The sequence below is a fragment of the Gigantopelta aegis genome, chromosome 9 (assembly GCF_016097555.1).
Source record: "Gigantopelta aegis isolate Gae_Host chromosome 9, Gae_host_genome, whole genome shotgun sequence".
Lineage (NCBI taxonomy): Eukaryota > Metazoa > Mollusca > Gastropoda > Neomphalida > Peltospiridae > Gigantopelta > Gigantopelta aegis.
Window position 1 is genome coordinate 22,989,779 of NC_054707.1, and position 25,628 is coordinate 23,015,406.

Genomic DNA, 25,628 nt, shown 5'->3' on the forward strand with positions numbered 1-25,628 from the left:
AGTGTTTTCTTAATTAATTGGTCTATGCTGTTAGTTGCTTCTACCTGTGATTCCTGATTGGCAGGTGTGTATTTGATTGGTAACCAGACGAGCCAATTAATTGACGCTGTCCAGACACAAAAATACATACCAGTATTGTGGAATATTACCTGTCGCCCCTAAAATGGTAATGGACATGTTTTATTACTGTAAATAGTTCTGTAAAACTATTGATTAAGTAGACTTTTCCATCTAAAACCACAGAACTGACCAATTACATAGTCCCAAAGAAAAGAAAATTATCACTTGGGTATCGTGGGTTGTCATTTTTGCTCCAACGTAGCATATCAATAGGCCTAATAGTGTACATTTTTCCTTTGGATTATTAAACAGAGAAAAATACTATAACCCCATTTTTTTCCGTTAATGCAACTTGAAATATATTTAGTTAAATAGTTTATTATATTATTACGTCATTTATGCTGTTTTACAAGTCAGGTTGATCAAAGAGAAGCGCCTTGTCGAAAATTACTGCTTTTGTTTACACTGTACATACAGGAGATGGTCAGGAGCTGACGTCACTTCGCCCCAAGCTATCCCACCGGACGTCACAAAAACGAAACAAAATGGCTGCCCCCAATTAGCAGGAATAATCATGTTTTTTTATTAACTCTAAAATTACGTGTTTTTCATTTGCTAAAGTGTCAGTATGTGTTGGTGGTCCGGGTATGCATTTTTCCAACACATAAGGCTCTTGTTTGAGTTGACCCTACCTTTAAGACTTGTTTTTGATAACTTGCCTTCAATTACATTTCAATTTTTCATTTCACATTTATAATAAATCTAGATATAGTTAGTTCAAAGATTCATTAAATCATTTCTGAATATTTCAGTTAGAAGTATACAGTGGATTTTTTTTCTGGCCAATAAAAATTCATAAATTATACATCCATCTACCAATTCATTCAATTACATTTCAGTTTTTCATTTCACATTTATAATAAATGATATAGTTAGTTCAAAGATTCATTAAATCATTTCTGAATATGTTTGAAAGTATATAGTGGTTTGGGTTTTTTCTGGCCAATAAAAATTCATAAATTATACATCCATCTACCAATTCATTCATTCATTCATTCATTCATTCATTCATTTAAACATCCATTCATACATCTATCCATTCATTTGATTGATCATTCTGAACTAATTTATTTACAAATATTTTTGACTTCAGGAACAAATTTAATAATCAACTAATTAATAAAAACACCAAAAACATTTTTACTGCTGGAACTGATTAACAGCCCACAGACCCACAACACACACATACAAATTCACGTTTGTACAAGACATGGCAACAATAAACTGTTGGGATACCAAGGTGAAAGCCTAAGACTTATGGATTCCCTTCATTTTCAGACAGGGCTTTGCAGCTAAGTCCTTTCCCCTGCAGGCCGCTAAAGAGCTGAACACTATCAATTACCCCAGCAGACAAAAGGCTTAAAAGAGCTTTACCCAAAGGTTTCAGCCTCAAGCGGTTACACCTGCCAGGTAAAAACAAAACCACTAGCATTACATATTGTTTGGCTTTTTAGCTAATAACTTCGGACCGATTCCTGTTAATGTTATTGAAATTACCGGATCTCAGGCAGAAAACAGAAGCACGTTCAAAGCAATTAAAATTGTACCTGCTCTCTTTTTAGCATTTTATTTGCATACATACATGTATTTTAATTTTATCCATATGTCCTAGACAGGCAGCAGTGATTCATGGGTGGTATACTTGAATGCTTAAACCTTACATGTACTTGCACATGAGGGAACTCATTTTGGTAGCATTCATCTCTACCTACCGGCCTCGTTGGCGTCGTGGCAGGCCATCGGTCTACAGGCTGGTAGGTACTGGGTTCGGATCCCAGTCGAGGCATGGAATTTTTAATCCAGATACCGACTCCAAAACCCTGAGTGAGTGCTCCGCAAGGCTCAATGGGTAGGTGTAAACCACTTGCACCGACCAGTGATCCATAACTGGTTCAACAAAGGCCATGGTTTGTGCTATCCTGCCTGTGGGAAGTGCAAATAAAAGATCCCTTGCTGCCTGTCGTAAAAAGAGTAGCCTATGTGGCGACAGCGGGTTTCCTCTAAAAAAATCTGTGTGGTCCTTAACCATATGTCTGACGCCATATAACCGTAAATAAAATGTGTTGGGTGCGTCGTTAAATAAAACACTTCTTTCTTTCTTTCATCTCTACCTGTTCACATATAGTGCCACTTTGTTTTAGGGAAATGCTTGCAGTGATGCTCTGATTTTCTTAATTAAACAGGCATGGCGGAGCTGGGAAGGGGATAGATCCCCCAATAATTCTGAATCAAAAATATTATTGCCAGTAAATACCAAGGCAGAGATGAATTTTACTTGTAGAATGCAGTAAACTGCATTTCAGGATATGTAATTTTCTAAATTTTACAGGGGAGCATATCTCCGAAACACCTAGAAACTTTGCCTTGCCCCCTCGATCTCAGTCAGCCCCCTACTCCCAATGTCTACATGCTTCTGCTGTGCCTGTTAAACCAAACACAATACTTGGAACATCATAGAGGTTTTTTTTTAATTCAAGCTCTGCAAGGAGTTGACTGCAATAACAGTTGAAAGATCTAGGAGTTGCAGAATAATCACTGCTGTCTTCGTGGATTTAGCCGGGGTCATTTCCAACTTTGAAAACCACATATTAGTGTTAGTTTACTGTAGTTTACTGTATTGTTGTTTCCTGCTGTTTGTGTATATATATTGTAAAGTATGTAATGAAGTCTTTAGCTGGTCTTCTTACTGTCATCAAAAAATATTGTTTCTCGTAACAACCCCTGCAATTGCCCACAGCTATCAGCAATACCAGTGATGTTTTAGATCTCCACGGCACGTTTTTTCCTAGGACTATATTCAGGGTTTTTTTCAATAGCATATTTTTGGGGGTTGTTTTTGCTGTGGACATTTTTTTAATTACAGGGGTTGCATCACCAGATTGTTTCGTTCAGTCATGACTCTTAACAGGGGGAAAAGGGGTGTACATTTTCCGTTGTCTCAACCAGTACATGGCTCACAACTTCTTTATTAAAGGTCATTGTATGTACTGGCCTGTCCATTGAAAAGTACATATAAAATGTGGGGTTTTTTAAAGTTTGTTTTGTTTAACGACACCACTAGAGCAACTGATTTATTAATCAGCGGTTACTGGATATCAAACATTTGGTAATTTTAACACAGTCTTACAGAGAAACTCACTACATTTTCCCCATTACTTAGCAAGGGATCTTTTATATGCATCATCCCAGACAGGATATTTTATACCACTGCCTAAGTTGATATACAAGTCGTGGTGCACTGGCTGTAATGAGAAGTGGGCCTGGGATTAATCCTATACTGACCACACATAAAGTGACTGCTTTACCACTGGCCAAGGCTTCTAGATCATAGTAGCCCCAATCCCATGGCTAGTGATATTCACTGTTGGGCTGGTAAATAACTACTACTGCCATGCCAGACAGGGATTCTAGATTATGGTAGCCCCAATCCCATGGCTAGTGATATTCACTGTTGGGCTGGTAAATAACTACTACTGCCATGTCAGACAGGGATTCTAGATCATAGTAGCCCCAATCCCATGGCTAGTGATATTCACTGTTGGGCTGGTAAATAACTACTACTGCCATGCCAGACAGGGATTCTAGATTATGGTAGCCCCAATCCCATGGCTAGTGATATTCACTGTTGGGCTGGTAAATAACTACTATTGCCATGCCAGACAGGGCTTCTAGATTATGGTAGCCCCAATCCCATGGCTAGTGATATTCACTGTTGGGCTGGTAAATAACTACTACTGCCATGCCAGACAGGGATTCTAGATCATAGTAGCCCCAATCCCATGGCTAGTGATATTCAATGTTGGGCTGGTAAATAACTACTACTGCCATGCCAGACAGGGATTCTAGATTATGGTAGCCCCAATCCCATGGCTAGTGATATTCACTGTTGGGCTGGTAAATAACTACTACTGCCATGCCAGACAGGGATTCTAGATTATGGTAGCCCCAATCCCATGGCTAGTGATATTCACTGTTGGGCTGGTAAATAACTACTACTGCCATGCCAGACAGGGATTCTAGATTATGGTAGCCCCAATCCCATGGCTAGTGATATTCACTGTTGGGCTGGTAAATAACTACTACTGCCATGCCAGACAGGGATTCTAGATTATGGTAGCCCCACTCCCATGGCTAGTGATATTCACTGTTGGGCTGGTAAATAACTACTACTGCCATGCCAGACAGGGATTCTAGATCATAGTAGCCCCAATCCCATGGCTAGTGATATTCACTGTTGGGCTGGTAAATAACTACTACTGCCATGCCAGACAGGGATTCTAGATTATGGTAGCCCCAATCCCATGGCTAGTGATATTCACTGTTGGGCTGGTAAATAACTACTACTGCCATGCCAGACAGGGATTCTAGATTATGGTAGCCCCACTCCCATGGCTAGTGATATTCACTGTTGGGCTGGTAAATAACTACTACTGCCATGCCAGACAGGGATTCTAGATTATGGTAGCCCCAATCCCATGGCTAGTGATATTCAATGTTGGGCTGGTAAATAACTACTACTGCCATGCCAGACAGGGATTCTAGATCATAGTAGCCCCAATCCCATGGCTAGTGATATTCACTGTTGGGCTGGTAAATAACTACTATTGCCATGCCAGACAGGGATTCTAGATTATGGTAGCCCCAATCCCATGGCTAGTGATATTCAATGTTGGGCTGGTAAATAACTACTACTGCCATGCCAGACAGGGATTCTAGATCATAGTAGCCCCAATCCCATGGCTAGTGATATTCACTGTTGGGCTGGTAAATAACTACTATTGCCATGCCAGACAGGGATTCTAGATTATGGTAGCCCCAATCCCATGGCTAGTGATATTCAATGTTGGGCTGGTAAATAACTACTACTGCCATGCCCAATGGCTATAGTGAAAAACATTTGTCAGATGTTGCAGTTAAGTCTATTTTGTAAATATGAATATCCTACCAACACCCCAAACCTCCAATGTTAGTGTTTTTAAGCTCTATCTCCCTCTTTAGGTGACATATCTGATTATTACTATTATTTAATAAAATTGTATTAACTTAAAACAAAATAGGGCTGGTGAATTTTTAATCATGGCTAGTAAATGATTAAAAACACTGATCCCATGGCTAGTGGATTTTATAAAAATTATATTAGCCCTGCACTGGCCTACATCCCGCCCACACATAAAAGATTTAGGTAATGTACTTGATGGCTGCAGGTCGTCCTTAAATATACCAGCCTCGGTGGCGTCGTAGTTAGGTCATCGGTCTACAGGCTGGTAGGTACTGGGTTCGGATTCCAGTCAAGGCATGGGATTTTTAATTCAGATACCGACTCCAAACCCTGAGTGAGTGCTCCGCAAGGCTCAATGGGTAGGTGTAAACCACTTGCACCGACCAGTGATCCATAACTGGTTCAACAAAGGCCATAGTTTGTGCTATCCTGTCTGTGGGAAGCACAAATAAAAGATCCCTTGCTGGTAATCGGAAAAGTAGCTCATGTAGTGGCGACAGCGGGTTTCCTCTCAAAAATCTGTGTGGTCCATAACCATATGTCGCCATATAACCGTAAATAAAATGTGTTGAGTGCGTCATTAAAAAAAACATTTCTTTCTTTCTTTCTTTCCTTAAATATATATGTTACAAACCAAATATAACCAGTTTCAAAGTACTGAGGTGTCATTAAACAAATATTCTGTGTTTTTGTTATACTTGCTTTCAACCAAACCACACCTTGCCAAACTCGAGCTATATAAAGACAGTTTAGCAAAATATTGTGACACATACCTGCCATCCTGTGACTATGCAAACCTAAAGCACTTGTTGCATAATGTGACAAAAATTTCACTTATTTGACCTCCAGTGTAAAAACTGTAATCCGTTCATACAATCACTGATAGCATGGGCAAGCATGGATATGCCTGAGACATATTCATGAGATATTGACATGGTAATTAATCAAAATTTATGATTTGTACATCCTGGTCGGAAATATGTGTAAGACAAATCTGAGGAAATATGTATTACAGGACCATCCTTGAAAACTGATTTGCTAAATATTACTTTGCTGGCAGGTGTAGCTCAGTCGGTTGAGTGCTCACCTGAGATGCTTTTGTTGCAGTATCGAACCACATCGGTGGATTGATCCATTCAAGCAAGGCTCAATGGGTAGGTGTAAACCACTTGCACTGACCAGTGATCCATAACTGGTTCAACAAAGGCCATGGTTTGTGCTATCCTGCCTGTGGGAAGCGCAAATAAAAGATCCCTTGCTGCTAATCGGAAAGAGTAGCCCATGTAGTGGTAACAGCGGGTTTCCTCCCTCAATATCTGTGTGGTGGTCCTTAACCATATGTCTGACGCCATATAACCGTAAATAAAATGTGTTGAGTGCGTCGTTAAATAAAACATTTCTTTCTTTCGATCCATTCAACCGATTGGTTTTTTTCCTTGTTCCAACCAGTGCACCACAACTGGTCAAAGGCTGTCGTATGTGGTTTCCTGTCTGGTTTCCTGTCTGTGGAAAGTCAGAATTATCAAATGTTCGACATCCAATAGTTGATGATTAATATATCAATGTGCCCTAGTGGTGTTGTTAAACAAAACAAACAATATTACATAGCTAACTACATGTACATGTGAAGAGTTAAATGCAATATATCCATTTTCATTTTCAGTAAATATGGGTTTTTTAATTGGTGTATATCGCGTTTTGATTTTTTTTAAACGGGATTTACCCAATACAGTTTCATAAGGATCAATCACATTTTGCAGCAAATCAGCGGGCCTATGATTAGCCCTTACTGACAAACAATAATGGCTTTAACTAAAAACTAGAAAAAAAATGGTTTATATCGCGTTTTGCAACAAATCAGCGGGCCTACGATTAGCCCTTACTGACATACAATAATGGCTTTAACTAAAAACAAGAAAGAAAATGGTTCATGTATTTTAGCACTGAAGTATAAACAGAATGAATTAAGTATTTTCTATGGCTACTTTAACTCACATATTCTTCTGATGTAAAAATAGTATGAATGATCACTCTACAAACTTTTTTTTTTACTGTATGGCAGCAACAACCAAAACCATGTAGATTTTGCAGTGTTTTCATTTTTACTTAATTACCATCAATGATTGCCAGCTGTCAGCATGTTCTATCCACATGATTACTCAAACAGACAGCTTATTTTCTGCATTTTAATATGTATATATATATATATATATATTTCACCTGCTATACAGGTCTTGAAGACTCATCATTCTTGATGATCCATCACCTATTTCAATCTTTCAAAACAAAAAAAACTGTTTTATAGTTTCAACAAAATTCCTCACATCTGCATGAACTCCATATAGACAACAACAAAATATAGAAGTTAATGCTATACTAAAAAAAAATTGCAAGTTTGTTTTAACTCGCTACCTTTTTTCCATTAGTAACAAGGAATCTTTTATATGCACCATCCAAAAGACAGGATAGCACATACCACGGCCTTTGGTATACCAGTCGTGTTGCACTGGCTGGAACGAGAAATAACCCAATGGGTCCACCAACAGGGATCGATCCCAGATTGACCATGCATCAGCAGGGCACTGTGTCTGCTTTGGATATACAGACACATGTATTCTAAACTTAGAATTTTTTTTTCTAATTTTCATTATTATTCATACTTACCTAGTACTAGCACAACAACTATGCTATACAACCTGAGTCATCTCCTCCACTGCAGAATTGTCTTCCCTTGCCGGATGTATATCCATATCCGCGGATGGGCAGACCATCGTCCTCGATTCAAAGTCCGTAATGACCGAATCCAGGGAAGACCTCCTAGGGGCGGGTGGGAGGTTACCGTTGTTGTGCTAGTACTAGGTAAGTATGAATAATAATGAAAATTAGAAACACATTTTCTAATAGTTTTATTCAACTTACCGTACTAGCACAACAACTATGCTATAACGGACGTGATTTAACACCGTTAGAGCACGTGAATTCAACATTAATGGGAGGAGGTAAGAAAACACGAGGACTTACCCATTCGACCAACGTGAATCGTCTCAAGTAATGACAAGGTGTAAGACAACCAAGACATACGAGGTATAAAAGTCTAAGTGACTATTAAATATCAATACCCGAATTGATAAACATCTTCCACCCCCCGCGTGAGGCAAAACCATCTCACAAGTGAAAGGAAACCACTAGACTGCCCCAGATAGCAACCACACCCTTTCCCCAAAAAGGTGGCTCAACTATCTCCCAACACGACCTGTACGAGCTGCCTACCGGAATAGAGGTCTCCCTCGTCTCGTGGCTCGTCGTACAGAAACAACCTGCTGACCAGCCATCACCGACTGGATACGTCTAGTACCATCGGGACCAACTGCCATGTCCCGAAAATAGGTGCGGTCGAACGTATGTCGACCCTTTCACACTCCTGCATTCATCACCTTGATAATATCCAAGGAATCGTGAAAATTCAGGGAAGCCGAGATCGCCTGAAGCTCATGAGGCCGAACTGAGAAGTTCCGCAGAACATGCTCTCCAGCCGTCTCATACGCCAGCTTGATGGTTGCAGCAATCCATCGAGACAATGCATTCTTAGTAATATCTCCCGGCTGTTTAGTGTAAGAAATAAACAGCCTCTTCTTCCCACCACGAAGAAGTGTAGTATGATGTAGATAATACTTTAATGTTCTGACCGGACAAAGGAGACGGTCAGAATTATCAGAAGGCAACGTACGAGACAAACTTTGAATGATTGCCGGAGGAAACTCCTCTCCTGGCATCTGGTATTTAGCCACAAAGATGGGATCAGTCCGCAACGTAACCGACCCATCAGAGTTATAATCGACCAAATCATGCAAGAAAGCATGAATCTCACTAATACGGCGAGAGAGACCAGGAAAAGTGTCTTCCAAGTCAAAAGTCGAAGAGTGGCAAACCGCAATGGCTCATAAGGCGGACCCTTGAGCGCATGAAGAACCAGAAAGACGTCCCATTTTGGCAAAATGGAAGGCCTCTCAACCGTGGATTGCAAAGATTAGAGTAAATCATGCAATACGAGATTCGTGGAAAAGTCTGTCCGACCACACTGCCTGAGAGTAGTGAAGATGGAAAAACTATGACTTTTGACTGTCTGAACTTTAAGCTTCCTTTCCTGGACTAAGGCCAGAAAGTATTCAGCTAAGTCATTGACAGTAGGTGATAAGGGATCGAAATCCCGTTCACCTGCCCAACGAACCCAAGCACTCCAGTGGCATTGGTAAACTCGCTCAGTTGACCGGCGCTTCAAAGAGGAGACGAGTTCAGCAATTCGTTCCGAAAAGCCTCTGCCTCGCAGGGAAAACTCGACAACCTCCACGCGTGAAGCCGGAAGACCTCCGGCTTCGGGTGCCACACCGGCTGCTGCAGCCGCTGGCTGAGCAGATCCGGAAGGGGTGGCAAGCGCACCGGCTCCTGCACTAACAGTGACAGAAGCTGAGGAAACCATGTTTGGGCTGCCCAACCAGGCGCCACGAGCGTCACTCAACATGGTTGCATTCCGACCTTGGCCAGAACCTTGCTGATTAAGACTGGGGGCGGGAAGGCATACAGATCCAACCCCGTCCAGTCCATGCTCAACGCATCGTACTCCAGAGCCAGAGTATCGGGAACCGGTGACACAAACACCGGTAACTGGTGGTTCAGCCTGGTCGCGAACATACCCACTTGTGGACTCCCCCACAAACGCAGAATCCTGCCCGCAACCACCTTGTGCAACATCCACTCTGTTTGGACAGGTGAACGACGACTCAAGGCGTCCGCCAAGACGTTGACTGAAGAGGGAATGTGTTTTGCCGTCAACACAATCCCCCACTGATCGCACAATTCCTGGATCTCCAAGGCCCTGCGACTCAGTGGCTCGGACTTGGTGCCACCCCAACGATTGAGGTATGCGACGACTGCCGTGTTGTCACACCTCAAAAAAATTCGCCGATGTCGAATAATGCTCCGAAACTGGAGGCAAGCCCGGCGAACGGCTTCCATCTCCAGCAGATTGATATGGAGGCTCCTTTCGAAGGCACTCCACACACCTGACAGATGTTGATCCCCAAGATGTGCACCGTAACACTCTAGGGAAGCATCGGTGAACAGGACCAACTCCGGAGCAAGAGGGTGTAAGGGAATGACCTGGGACAAGCACTTGTCGACCAGACACTCTTGGATCGTCTGCACGAACCAAGGCCCCACCGGAATCAATGTATCCCAACAGCGGCTGTCCCACACACGTGAGAGATGCCACTGGAGAGGTCTCTTGAATCGTCTGAACTGCACATTCAATGCAGCCAATGACTCGAGATGTCCCAACAACCCGTGCAGCGTGCGCACCGAAATGCGCTGCTCCCGAGCAAGACGCTGAGCCAGCGCCGTGAATTTGTGTGCATCCGTCGGTCGAACTGATGCCTCCACAAGGTTGAAGACAACTCCGAGATACGTGAAAACCTGAGCTGGCACCAGCTCCGACTTCACCCAATTGGGAATAAATCCCAAGCGAAGTATCATGTCGATGACAAGACTCACACCCGTCAGACATGCCTGCTGAGACGAAGCTGGAATCAACCAGTCATCTAGGTAGTTGTGCATGCGAATGCCCAACAAATGTACACGGCCTACCACAGCCTTGACTACACGAGTAAAGGCATGAGGACTCGTGGCCAATCCGAACGGCAGCACTCGAAACTCGTAAGCTTTGCCGTCGAATAGGAAGCGCAGGAACTTCCAAAAATCCCGATGAATCAGAACATGCAGGTAGGCGTCTTTCAGATCGATTGACGCCGCCCACTCCCCAACCTGGAGTAAAGTCCGGACAGACTGCACCGTCTCCATTTTCATGGAAGGAACGACCACGAATGCATTCAGCGGCTTGAGGTTGAGAATCGGTCTCCACTCGCCATTTTTCTTTTGGGCAAAGAACAAATAGGAGTAAAACCCCCGGGAGTCCAAATCCACCTGGTGGATGGCACCCTTGCCGAGAAACTCGGCAATCATCGTTTCCACCAGAACCCGCCTGTCGGACGACGGCATCGGAGGCATCTGGGGAGAAGAAGCGAGAGGGGGAGCCAAAGAAAAGGGAATCCGATATCCCTCCTTGACGACCGACAGAACCCATGGGTCCAGGTCTGGCAAGAGACGCCATTGTGGCAGAAAATGACGTAACCTGCTGCCCATGGGAACGTCTGCTAACGGCACCTCCGTTAACAGTTGCCGGTCGTCGTAACACCCTCACCCCGGCGGCTTACCACTCTTAGGTGCCGTGCCCTTAGCGGTAGCCCGAAAACGTGCTGCCTTCAGACGAGCACGATTCTGTTTGACGGGGGATTCTGAACCCCCTCAAGAAAAGCTGGTTTCTTGGAGGAAGGCGGGCGAAACGCAGCAGCACCGGAACGGCACTTCTGAGCGTTACCAGGCTGGGGCACGGGAACGAACTTGACAGACTCCTTATCCATGACAAGGCTGAAGTCCGACCCAAACAGCAAGGTCTCCCTCACTGACTGGCTGCGAAAATATGTCTTCACAACACCGGTAGCCCGTAGCCCAGACAAGTAATGATCGCATCGCAACAAGAGATTGTCTGCCCACAAACGCCCAGACATCTGGGCAATGTGATGCGACGCCTTCGCGGCAGCCGCCAAACAACCTCGAGCCATCGGGGGAAGACTCTCCACAGCCTTATCCAACCCAAAAAGGAAGGTACCTAGATGGTTGTTCACCTGAAAGAGAAGTTTCGATAACTTCTCCATCATCTCTAGGTCTCCGATGGCGACACGTACGAAAGACGCCGGACGACAATCAGTCTTAACCCGAGCAGAAACAACCGCAGCATGGTTCAGGAAAGATGTGCCCAACGTTTGGTACGAAGTGGGGGCCACCAGCTTCGTACCGGGTAAGAGTTTCCCGATGGCTAAAGCCGCCGGAAACTCTTCCACCACCGCTCCCATGATACGATCGGTGCCAGCGATCAAAGTATCAATCTCCAGTAAGGATTCGTGTGCCTCCTGGGCAAGCGGAAAACCAAGCTCCGGCCGCGGAAAACCAAGCTCCGGCTGCGGAGCCTTCACCACCAGCGATCGATTTCCAAAAGAAACGCCCTGAATAGTGGGAACAGCCACCTCCGCTGGGAAAGCGTCAGCGCATACAAGTCGGACTTCGTTACTTACGAATTGCAGAACTGTTGCATAATCGAAATCTTCTGCAGGCGGGACAGAGGCATCGAGTCCCGCCGCTCGGCAATCCGGATCGTCCGAAACCTCTTCCGACTCCAAAACGGAACCAGAAGGCAAATCTTCCTCGGAAGAGACCTCCCTCAAAACCGGCGGACCGCGGCTGACCCTGAAGGGAAGGGACAGGAACAAACCTCCGTCCATGCGTCACCCCCGCATCGCCAAAATTATCATGGGTGGAAACAGGCACCGACCGCGCTGGAAAACCAGGCGGCGGCGGAACAGCCGACGCGGCTGGAGTCGAAGGCTGAGACACAAGTCCCACCTGCGGCGTAGCGCGGAGCCACAAGAGAAAGTTTTCAAACAAACTTTCTTGAAAACCTCCGGGCCGACCCTGAGAATCTACAGGAACCAAAGGCTCCTGCCACCTCTGCGAAGGGTACCGCCGCGAACCTCTACCTCGGTCCGACGAGGTAGGCAAAGCAGAGCGTAAAAAAGCTGCCGTCTCCTGCACACCCGGCGTAGCCGATGGCGGAACCTCCGGAGCTGGAGGAACCGGCCCCTCTGGGTAAACATACACATAGGGAGAACTCAATGAGTCCTGCACCCAGTGTGTAATGTGAGGATCCGCCGCCCCCGACAGCATCCCCACGGCTTCACCCTGCAACGGGCGGAACGTCGGATTTTGTAAAAAAACAGAACCGATCAAGGCTGACACGGCGCTAGCCAACGCCGGCCCCGTCAACCGAACACCCCTGTTCGAAACAAACGGGAGGGACGGTCTCGAGCCACTCGACTCACCAAACTGGAGCCGCTCCAGTCGGCTTCCATCCACAGGATGGGGGAAAAAGGGAACCGCGGCGGCAGAAGCCACCACGGCCTCCTTGCGCACAACCCGTGTTGACGCCACCTCCGTCGTCGGAGATACAGGTGCCTCCGTCGGAGCAGCCTCCCCGACAGGTAACTGATTCTCTGCTTCAGCCGAAACAGAGAACTTCAGTGAACCAGTGGCGCCGGCCGGCGTCATTGAACCACTAGCAACGCCATCCGAATGGCGGTGTGAAGAGGAGGCGTTCTTACGCCTACCACCCTTCCTCGCACGAACAGTGCCCCCGGACTTCACGGAAGCCGGCGGCATCTTCGATTGGAGGACAACCCCCAAGGTTGCCTCCTCGCTCTCCCTTTCCTTTACGTACATCCCTCTTCCTGTCCACCTCCCGGGCCTGGCGACGAAATTTTGTCCAAATGGACGAAGGCCATGTCGCGCAAACCTTGCACTGTTGGTCAAATGAACAGGCCCTACAGGACCGACACAACAAGTGCGAGTCGAACCGGGGAAGCCGCTTGCCACAGCCGGCTTCGGCACACACAGTCAACCTCGCGGTTGAGCCCGATGAGGCCGTGTCAGACATAACGAAAATTACGTAACCCCAATTATCCCAAAAACAACGTATGTCTTGGTAAGGGCTAAGGAAAATAAATAAACAAAAAACACTTTAATGAAACAATGAGACAATTAACGAAAAACCGAAATCTCAGAGCTCGTTAACAGAACATCCACAATGGAGGACTGCAGAATTGAGAACGATGGTCTGCCCATGCGCGGATATGGATATACATCCGGCAAGGGAAGACAATTCTGCAGTGGAGGAGATGACTCAGGTTGTATAGCATAGTTGTTGTGCTAGTACAGTAAGTTGAATAAGACTAAAGAAAATGTATTTAATATGTAATTCAAGTTGCCAAAAAGAAATTTGTTTCATTTAATGACACCACTAGAGCACATTGATTTATTAATCATCCGCTATTGGATGTCAAACATTTGACATATAGTCTCAGAGAGAAAACCAACTACATTTTTTTTCCATCAGTAGCAAGGGAATTTTATATGCATCATCCTATAGACAGGATAGCACATACCATAGCCTTTGATATACCAGTCGTGGAGTACTGGCTGGAACGAGAAATAGCCCAATGGCCCCACCTATGGGAACACTAAATTTCACCTGCTATAGGTCATCATCTATTTCAAACCAAGAACTGTTTTAAATAAGTTATAAAAACAATCCTCAGATCTGAACAAACTCCATAAAGACAACAATAAAATACAGAGGTTAATGTCTGCACTGAAATCGTTATTTAATATACAAGCAGCAGGCACAAAGAAGTGCTATGTTAAAAGAACAGACGGTTGTGATACGACATCAAACTGGCCGGAGAACCATAACTCTGTTTATCAAACATAAATATAGACTTTATAAATCTGCACACAAAGAATGGCTGCAACACCCGATTGACACATATGACCCAATTCCGGATTCCTAACACTCCCAGTGGCTGTGTCACAGCAGTAAAAGCCTTCAAGCCAATATTGCACACCTAACTGTTAAATAGGCAAATTGCCAACTACGAGATGACCCAGTAAAGGTAGGACAACAAACGACAACCCAAACAAGGCTATGACACACAGCAAGCCTTGGCGTAGGCACAACAGCATACTATTAGATGGCTTAGGTTTACGGTCAGTATTGTACATAGGCGCTGGCTTCATATTCCAGTCTGGCTCAACCGTATGTGTATTTGTTTAACGACACCCCAGTACGGTTTAATAAGCATACCTATATCATCAGTGTATGATACATGTAGGTATTCAACATAGGTGCTGGCTTCATATTCCAGTTTGGCTCAACCATATGTGTATTTGTTTAACGACATCCCAGTAGTTTAATAAGCATACATGTATCATGAGTGTATGTTACATGTAGGTATTCAACATATGTGGTACTGTACATAGGCACTGGCTTCATATTCTAGTTTAGCTCAACCATATGTGTATTTGTTAATGGCACCCTAGTAGACAGTTCAATAAGCACACCAGTATGTTAGGTATTTAACAGGGTCATATAGCATTGTTGTTGTGCTAGCACAGCATGTTGAATAAGACTTATTTAACATGTTGTCATTGTCAGAAAATGACAGCTACTACACGTGTGTGCCTGGGTGGACCAACTACATGTATTTGTTAATTTTATCTACAAGTTGGGTGGGGTCATTTTAAACCATCATCTTTTGCAACAAACCACATATTATCCCTTCAACCAATAGTGATCTTTTTATCAAATAGCAAAAGACTGCCATCGGTAAAGCCTCACACCTTTGACACTTCATATTTCTGTTTCAACAACAACCATCACAAAAGATGGCAGGGAATGAATTTTACGGTGCAGAGTAATAAATCCTAACCAAACTATGACACAACTGTCCACTGTTAAGTTTGATCATGTTTTCAGCAGGAGTATCCTATGTGACAGCAGCAAGTGTCCGCTCACTATCTTGTTTTATTATTATCCCACTGTCCCCTTTCCTTTCTCTCCTTTGAATTCCATCTCATTTCTTCCCGATCTGACAGATTCTCCTATCTTTCAACTTCTTTCACTGTCCAACTCCACATCCCAGTCCTTGTCTTGCCAACTGTTTTTAGATGTGCAGAGCGAATGTACATGTATCATTATCCTGGACAGATACAGGGTTTGAATTTAACAACAGGCATGCGACAAATTGCCGTAAGCCCTATTCATGTACTCCCATGCCTTGGAAACTAAACAAAGTCTTACGGCCAAACTGGCCACGCCTTAATTTGCATTGTTGTAATTGGTCACCATACTCCAAACGAGATTTCTGAAAGTTGTTTTATTACAAAAACATGAAACATTTTATACCTATTTGTTTTGAATGGGTTCTGTCTGTTATAGTGAAACACTTGTTGGGCACCCTACCATCTGGTCGTAACGATTCCCATAAATCTCCATCAGTCTACAGTAAATTCAGAGGTCTGCAGATAACGGACATAGCCCAGATTTGTGACAATGACAGCTTTATTGAATAACAATTGGATAAAAATCAAATGAAATAATTATTATTTAACCATCACAAAAGACTGCAGGGAATGAATTTTACGGTGCAGAGTAATAAATCCTAACCAAACTATGACACAACTGTTACATCAAACTGTAATGGACAAGTTTCACAGGTAAGACTAAGCATGGCAAAAATAAACTTGCAAGACTCCAAGCCAGAGGTTGATGAGTCACAGCAGGAAAAACCGGAATGTCTGACACTTGCCACAGAGGAATGCTAAGGTGATAAGACACAGAACAAAGAGCACTTGCCAATAGAGTAAAAACAAAACTTAACATTGAGTCAAAGTGGTGACAAAGAAAAAACACAGATGATCACAGATCTTGAGACATTGCGGGCAGGATGTAGCAGTCCAGGATGTAGCAGTCCAGGATGTAGCAGTCAGGATGTAGCAGTCCAGGATGTGCAGTCGGTCTAGGATCAATCCCTGTTGGTGGACCTATTGGGCTGTTTCTCACTCTAGCCAGTGGGCCATGACTAATATATCAAAGGTCGTGGTATGTACTATCCTGTCTGTGGGATGGTACATATAAAAGATTCCTTGATACTAATGAAATTTTTTTAGCGGATTTCATCTCTATTTTTTTTAATTGAACATTCAAAGTACTGCAGTCCATTTTCTTGATCATCCAATTCCCCAGTTAAAATCTAGTCCACATGGTCAATAATACATAATAACCATAACTGTATCAAACATTTTGTAGTACTTGAAAACAATTATGCTTTCAGATTTAAAGTTTGCTGTAAAACTGTAAAGCAAAACAAATATGTTCATAAAAATAAAACCCATGTAAAAAATCTTCTTTTAAAATTATCATGCAATGTTCGAAATAAACACTTGTCTGTTTGTCCTGACAAGTGAAAATCTGCTCAGATAAACAAAATGGACATCAATGGTTGTCCAGTGGACAAGTAAAAATCTGCTCGGACAAACAAAATGTACCTTGGTGGTACCTTGGTGGTTGTCGAGTGGACAAGTGAAAATGTTCAAAGAAGTTTAATTTTGAGCAATGAAAAACATCGTCCTTGTACTTGAATAAAACAAACTATTTATTTGGACAAATAAAAATAGTGTTGGACAAGTAGATTTTTAGATGTATTTGTCCGGTTTGATCATAGCTGCACAAATTTAGAACTTGAACTTTACAATTTGTTACCTACGACAATTTTATTAGGATTTTACCATAGACAAAATTATCAACTATAGCAATTTTGAGTCTGCTTATAGCAATTTTAAAGCAGTAACATCTGCAACCAGCAATTTTAAAGCAGTAACATCTGCACCAAGCAATTTTAAAGCAGCAACATCTGCAACCCCCCAAAAAACCTATAAAATTAAAAAAACTGAAATTATCTCTTCATCCAATTTAAGAGCAATACTTTTATCCAGCAGCAAAAACCTGTGATTGGTTAAGTCCCTGCAATTTGTACAACAACATTTTTATTTTAAATAAAGGAAAGACATTAACACTGGTATACAAGTGCTTTTCTTCTAACTAGGGTATATGTATATCAATAAAATGTCAGTGTTTATGGCCAATGAACTAAACATATTTTAATAAATATATTTTAAACAGACTGTGTGCCCCTAAGTTAAATCTAAAGGGTGCAGAAAGTGTACCCCTCATTTGAGCAAACTGCACTTGGCTAAGTCCAATTATTTTGACAAGTGTGATTTTCTTCTCCATCTCATTTGGAGTGTGATATTTTTTCATGGCCATGGGTTTTACAAAAAACCAGTTTGTTTAAGCAAATTACAAAACCAAATTAAGTAAACTTTAACTAGTGAAATTACTCTGAATTATTGTCACCAATCATTTTCAAATTCAAATTTGTTTCCTCATACATTGTACATATATGCATGTAGCTCAGCAAGCTTACAATAAAATGAGAAACTTGGCATCACTTGCTAACAAAACCGCCCTGTTTTATATACAAAGTGACAATAGTCATGGTTGAATGATCTTATTAATATTGCATGAGGCCGACTGGGACAAAGATACTGAGATAAGACAACAGCACATTGTGTTATCGATAGATATATTTAGATATGTATGTCTGTATTTCAGTTGTGTAATAATTAAGTCACCGGCCTTAAGACTAGAAGGAGCTGGGTTCTCATCCTACTTGGTTTGAGTTGTAATATCATTATGGGGAGGTGTATAACACCACTATACAGACTTGGAACTCGCCAATCACTGTTAAGTAACCATTAACCAGCCCTGGATACACCAAGTTTAACAAAACCACTAGAGCACATTGATTTATTAATCATCAGTGCCTGAACCTCTTTTGGATATAGGCACGTAAATAAAGTAACAGTAACAGTATTAATCATCAGCTACATGTATTTGGATGTCAAACATTTGGTAATTCAGACATTGTCTTAAAGAGGAAACATGCTACATTTTTCCATTAGTAGTAAGGGATCTTTTAGATGAATTCACCATCCCACAGACAGGATAGCACATGCTATGGTCTTTGATATACTGGTCATGTTGCACTGGCTAGAATGAGAAATAGCACAATGGGCCCACCAAAGGAGGTCGATCTTAGACCAATTGCACATTACCGTATTTTCCCATGTATTATGCGCACCGGTGTATAATGCGCACCCCCCACCCCACTTTGAACGTTTATTCCAAGAAAAAAAAACATGAACCACAATATAATGCACACCATTTTTTTAAACCACAAAATCGACAGTGAATGCAAGATGTACCCTTTTCCCCGTCACCAAAATTAACGAAAAGCGAAAGAAGCAGTATATTCAAGAAACCAAGAAACAAAACTTAAGTTAGGTATTTGAGTACATAGACCTACATGTCACATTAAACAAAGGCTAGTACTTGCGTACTTACATGTCACAGACTCAAACGTGCATAAATCAAAACAAAGTTATATACCCCATACACTGTAAATGACTAATAAATATATGAAAACAAAAATATAGCATATTACATTTCATTCTCGTGGCTAACGTGAATGCGCGAGATTTCTAAATTTATAATAGTGTGGTATATTTCCGGTTTGCTGGAAATGGACGAATTAAATCTCACGGAAATTTAAAATATTTACTAGACAGTTTTGTCATTTTTGTGCACTTTTTGGCGAGGTATGGATACTTTTGTAGATTTATTTTGCATTTATTACAACCATCACAAGTGAAAAGCGATTTTTAAGAGGGTTTTGGCGTTTCATTGTGATGAACACTGTCAATAACCTGTAAAGTACCGTAAACTACCGATCGGCGATTTTTCATGGGTGATCGCTGGACATTTTTAAAAGATATTTTTTCTATTGCTATGTATAGTGCGCACCCCCATTTTTAACCTGTATTTTCTGGAAAAAAAGTGCGCATAATACACGGGAAAAAACGGTAGTTGAGTGCTTTACCACTGGGCTACGTCCCACCCAGCTGAACACACAAGTGGTTGTGGTCAGAAAACCGATGGTTAGCAATAAAGTGCTCTCCTGAAATAATGTAGACGAGCAATAATTGCTCTGTGTCAAATTTGCAGTAATTTTAATTAAAATAAATTAGCGACATCAATGTGTGATGAGGCAAGCAGTTTTTCGTCCACGCGGAAATCATTTTGCACGAGTGCACGCAAGCGACAGATATTGCTCGCGTCAAACCATAGAGACTGACACAACTAAGGAGAGTGTGCTTCCATTGTAATTATAGAGTTAAACAATGAATGAATGAATGAATGAATGAATGAACAACTGACGGACTGACTGACTGATTGACAAGCCCAGACAGTGGACTTCAACTATAATTACATAGAGTTAATGAATGAATGAATGAATGAATGAATGAATGAATGAATGAATGAATGAATGAATGGAATGAATAGATGAAAGAATGAACCCACAAACAACTGACTGATTGACTGAATAATTTAAACAAATGAATTAATGAATGAATGAATGAACGAACGAAAAACTGGCTGGCTGACATAAACCATGACACTGTGCTTCTACTATAATTACAGTTACAAAAGGATTGAATGAACGAAGGAAAAACTAACTGACACAATCCAGGACAGTCTATAAACTTGTATAATTATAATTATATACTGACTGACTGACACAACCCAGGACAAGTGTGCTTCAAAGTCTATAATTATAGTTTAAAAAAATGAATGAATGAATAAAAGAAAGAAAGAAATAATGAAAGAAAGAAAGAAAGAAAGAATGAATATATGAATGAATACATGAATGAAAGAATGGACATACCTTCTCTATCTTGCTGGCTACCAGCTCCCTCTCTGCTTCCAACTCTCTGGTCAGATGTTCAAAGTGGGCTTCCTGTCAGAGAAAAAGAAATCAGTTTAAATGACTCGCACAAAACAATGTATTGATCATTAGGTCAATCTTAATGAGAAGGAGATGGGTTGAGGGGTGTAAGAGTTTAATGATGGAATCTACAGAAAACAATGTATTGATCATTAGGTCAATCTTAATGAGAAGGAGATGGGGTGAGGGGTGTAAGAGTTTAATGATGGAATCTACACAAAACAATGTATTGATCATTAGGTCAATCTTGATGAGAAGGAGATGGGGTGAGGGGTGTAAGAGTTTAATGATGGAATCTACACAAAACAATGTATTGATCATTAGGTCAATCTTGATGGGAAGGAGATGGGTTGAGGGGTGTAAGAGTTTAATGATGGAATCTACACAAAACAATGTATTGATCAATAGGTCAATCTTAATGAGAAGGAGATGGGGTGAGGGGTGTAAGAGTTTAATGATGGAATCACACAAAACAATGTATTGATAATTAGGTCAATCTTAATGAGAAGGAGATGGGGTGAGGGGTGTAAGAGTTTAATGATGGAATCTACAGAAAATAACAGTTCATGAAAGCAGAACTGTGTACATGTTAGTGATAGCAAGTGAAAATAATTAATATAATTGATGAATGTTTGTTTAAAATTCATGTTCATGTAGACAATCAAGTAACAAAGTTGAAATTGTAAGTAGACAATCGAGTTAGGAAGTTGAAAGTGTAAGTAGACAATCGAGTTACGAAGTTGAAAGTGTAAGTAGACAATCGAGTTATGAAGTTGAAATTGTAAGTAGACAATCGAGTTACAAAGTTGAAATTGTAAGTAAACAATCAAGATACAAATTTGAAAGATTACAATTTTAATTAAGATATTCAATATATATATTGGAAAACTTATTAGCCTACTGAATGTGTAAATCTGATGCCAAATTTACAAAGCCCTAAAAACCATATTTTGATCATAAAAATATTGTATGGCATCTAATGGGTTTTTTAAAATTCAATTGATACCTATAAATGCAAAGGACAATATTTCAAAATCTCAGGCCATAGGATTGTTTACGTTTGGTAATTCTGACATGTACTCATCAGAGGAAACCTGCTACATTATTCCTAATGCAGCAAGGGATCTTTTATATGCACCACCCCACAGATAGGATACCACATACCACAGCCTTTGATATACCAGTCGTGATGTACTGGCTGGAACAAGAAATAGCCCAATGAGCACACTGATGGGGATCGATCCCAAACCGACCATGCATCAAGCGAGCGCTTTACCACTGGGCTATATTCCACCCTGCCTTGTGATCAAGGGAACTCATCGGAAACAGTTTTTTTTTATAATAATCATATGTATGTATATATTATTTTCATTGAATAGTTGTACTCAGTACAATAATCATGGGAAACAAAATTTCGGTTTCATCTACCAACGTGGTACCGGAAACAAACGTTTCCGTGAAATCCGAGAGCCTGAAGTCTTAAGTAACCAGTTGCTCAGTTATGTGAATTATATTATATTATATTTGCATTACCGATAATTTACCTAACCCTAACACTTACACACATAGTAAGGTTCTGTACTACACTGAGATCATATACTGATGAAAAGTAATAAGGGAACACATCAAATTGTAGACCAAATTTAATATACTACTAGCGTAATACTGTTTGTATTTCATACCAAGTTGTAATGTGGGACTGAATGTCTGTAGTGTTGAATGTGCTGCCTATGTACGTTCCCAGTCAACTTCTGACAATATGAATTGATTTTTGATGCAGTCACTATTTCCTGTTGCTATCTGTGTGATCCTTTATTTCTTTCCATCAGTATATTTTTCAATATGATCATGCATCTAGTGTCCGAAAATCAATCTTGAATACATAAATAAATGTATCTGGAATATATGAACATTTTGGTGATGCGTTTATGGTGATGCTGAAGTTTGCAACATTTAATTTTAGAACATTATGGTTTACCACCTAACCAATTTGCATTTCATATCAATTTAATGCTGCATAACTGACATGCCAACAGAAATGGTTCATGTGAAATATTACTTTAAATTAGTCATTTACTAAACATGCAGTTATTTCCACTGTACACCAAGCATTAATCAGGCTTTGTTGTTTAGTAGGAGTGGTCCAGGTATGTGTTTGCTTGATATGTTACCTATCATACAGTCAAAATGTGCCATACATGTATTCATATTTATAAAAAATAAGCCCAGCAAACTAGGATGACCGACTTTAAGGTGCTATTCTACACGGTATCTTTTATTAAATTATTGAATCTTACATTTTGTAAAAAAATTCACATCTGACAAATACTGCGGCCACCAAAGATGCTTTATTTATTTACTGTGAAGCAACCTTAGAAACATAACGTGGCAATTGCTAATTTTTATACAGTGGCTATAACATTTCGTCTTTGCAGAGCTTCTAGATTATGGTAGCCCCACTCCCATGGCTAGTGATATTCAATGTTGGGCTAGTAAATAACTACTATTGCCATGCCCGACGGCTAGTGAAAAAAAGAAAAGAAAAGAAAAAAAGAGTCAAACTCTGCAGTTAGGTCTATTTTGTAAATATATATATCCTGCCACCCCCCCCCCCCCCACACCACCACCAAGTGTTAGTGTTTTTAAGCTCTATCTCCCTGTTTAGGTGACATATTTGATTATTACCGTATATTGCCATGTATAAGCCGACTTCATGTATAAGCCGACCCCTTAGTTTGACCCACAATAACTGCTATAAAACGATCGGTCCCGTGTATAAGCCGATACCAAATTTTTGCAAAATGACAAAAGTAAATACGGCAGCTGACCACTTATTTTACTATGTAAACCTGTAAAAATATACCGGTATCCCAGGATTGTCTCATTCTTGTTGGTATCGTCAGCTGTTTTAGCACGTAAAAGTGTAACCCATCCTTCATTTTGATTATACCGTCGGAGACACCGGTGGTATCAATGCAATTTACTACCCATAATATATATACTGTATATGTATATGTGCATCGAAGAGAATAGTTATGAAATACTGTACACCAGTATTTATATCATTTTCATATATTACTCTCAACTGATGTTTTGACTACTGTTAATGACATGAAACAATGTCGCCATTTTATGATACGAGAGGCCACACACGTGGCTTAATTAATCTTTCACATATACATACAGACATATCTTTCTTCTAATCTGTTGGTCATTATTACAAAAAAAGACTTTAACGCCCACCAACCGGCCTCGGTGGCGTCGTGGTTAGGCCATCGGTCTACAGGCTGGTAGGTACTGGGTTCGGATCCCAGTCGAGGCATGGGATTTTTAATCCAGATACCGACTCCAAACCCTGAGTGAGTGCTTCGCAAGGCTTAATGGGTAGGTGTAAACCACTTGCACCGACCAGTGATCCATAACTGGTTCAACAAAGGTCATGGTTTGTGCTATCCTGCCTGTGGGAAGCGCAAATAAAAGATCCCTTGCTGCCTGTCATAAAAGAGTAGCCTATGTGGCGACAGCGAGTTTCCTCTAAAACACAGTGTCAGAATGACCATATGTTTGACGTCCAATAGCCGATGATAAGATAAAAAAATCAATATGCTCTAGTGGCGTCGTTAAATAAAACAAACTTTACTTTTTTTAATGCCCACCACGAGAGGCCATAGTAATGTTCATTGTAATATAGCACCAGCATATTTACGATTGAGTAATAACAATGCATCCGTGCATTCAGGTAATTAGCATTATTAGTATGACGGCAAAATATCAGTTCAATTGAACTCAGTATACATTTAATCCCTATTGCTCAGCCTCATCCCCCTCCCTCACCCACAAGAAATCTACAGTTCAGAGGTCACAGTAAAAAGTAATCAACGGCTTGGGAAATGATAGTTTGGAAACGTGGTTTAGCTAAGCCGACAGTAACAATGTTAGGATTATATTGATATCATTCCACTCCGGAAAATACTAGCAACTAAAACTAAACTAAATAACTACCACTATGTGATGTTTTATTTAATAAATACATTTTTTCCACACATGACTGCCATTTACGGGTAAGCTTTGAAGCATAAACGATTGGTCGCATCAAAAGTTGAAAGTTGTAACCACATTAAACCAGTTTTCGTTCATCGGCTGTTCACGATTTTACGTATCGAATTCTAGACTACCTGTATAAGCCGACCCCCCCTTTTTAAGAAGGTATTTCTAGGCTTCAAAACTCGGCTTATACACGGCAATATACGGTACTATTAATTAGTAAAATTGTATTAACTCAAAGTAAAGCAGGGCTAGTGAATTTTTAATTGTGGCTAGTAAATATTTAAAATCACTGATCCCATAGCTAGTGGATTTTATAAAAATTCTAGAAGCTCTGATCTTTGGCTAATAAAAATTTCCTTAAAAACTAACAATTTGTTAATTTATATATAATGTTCAAGGAAATACTTTACACATAAATAAATTGGCCTGTTTTTGGCCCAAATAGTCCAAATCATTACATATATACAATGTAGGTCCATCTATTGTCCAATCCACTACATGATTTATAACTGATATATCAAAGGGCATTGTATGTGCTATCCTGTTTGTGGTAGAAACAATTTCAAATTAGTAGCATCTGGTAAATTTACTTGTAAGCTGCTTTTGGGGTTTGTCCAATGACATGTTTATGGAATAAAGTGCAATTTTAAAGGAACAGCATGTGAAGAAAGCAGGTTTCTTCTCAATGAACATGGTATGTGCTATCATTTTAGTGGCATACAGAACTATTTCTAATATGAGTACTATGTGGTGTATCAAAAGACGTGCAGCCATGTTTGTGGTATAAAATGGTATTTCATAGTAATTCGTCAAGGAAACAGGTTTCATCTCTAACTCTAGACCATGTATCACAATTACATACACTCCCATAGGAAGTGGGGGGCAAGGGGGCATGTGCCCCCCCCCCCTTTTTTTTTAAAATATATTTTGCTTTATATTAAGCAGGGCTCGCACTGTCGGTAGCCAAATTAGCCATTGGCTAATTTTTACAAAAAATGGCTAATAAAATTTGCAAGTGGCTAAAATTTTGGCTAAGCCATTTTCTATCTTCTGAT

The 25,628-nt window shown here is 41.1% G+C and overlaps 1 protein-coding gene across 6 annotated transcripts in view; it reads right to left on the reverse strand.

Annotated features, from left to right (window-relative positions):
- The window catches only part of LOC121381075 (catenin delta-2-like), a 124,980-nt gene that overhangs the window by 67,212 nt on the left and 32,140 nt on the right, over positions 1-25,628 (reverse strand). For 5 of the 6 annotated variants that reach the window (XM_041510167.1, XM_041510168.1, XM_041510166.1 and 2 more), the window contains one exon: positions 20,467-20,538. In XM_041510167.1, the coding sequence (XP_041366101.1) occupies positions 20,467-20,538 (72 nt within the window). Of the gene's footprint in view, positions 1-20,466; positions 20,543-25,628 lie in introns of those variants that run through there. The other variant, XM_041510171.1, reaches the window with a different exon arrangement.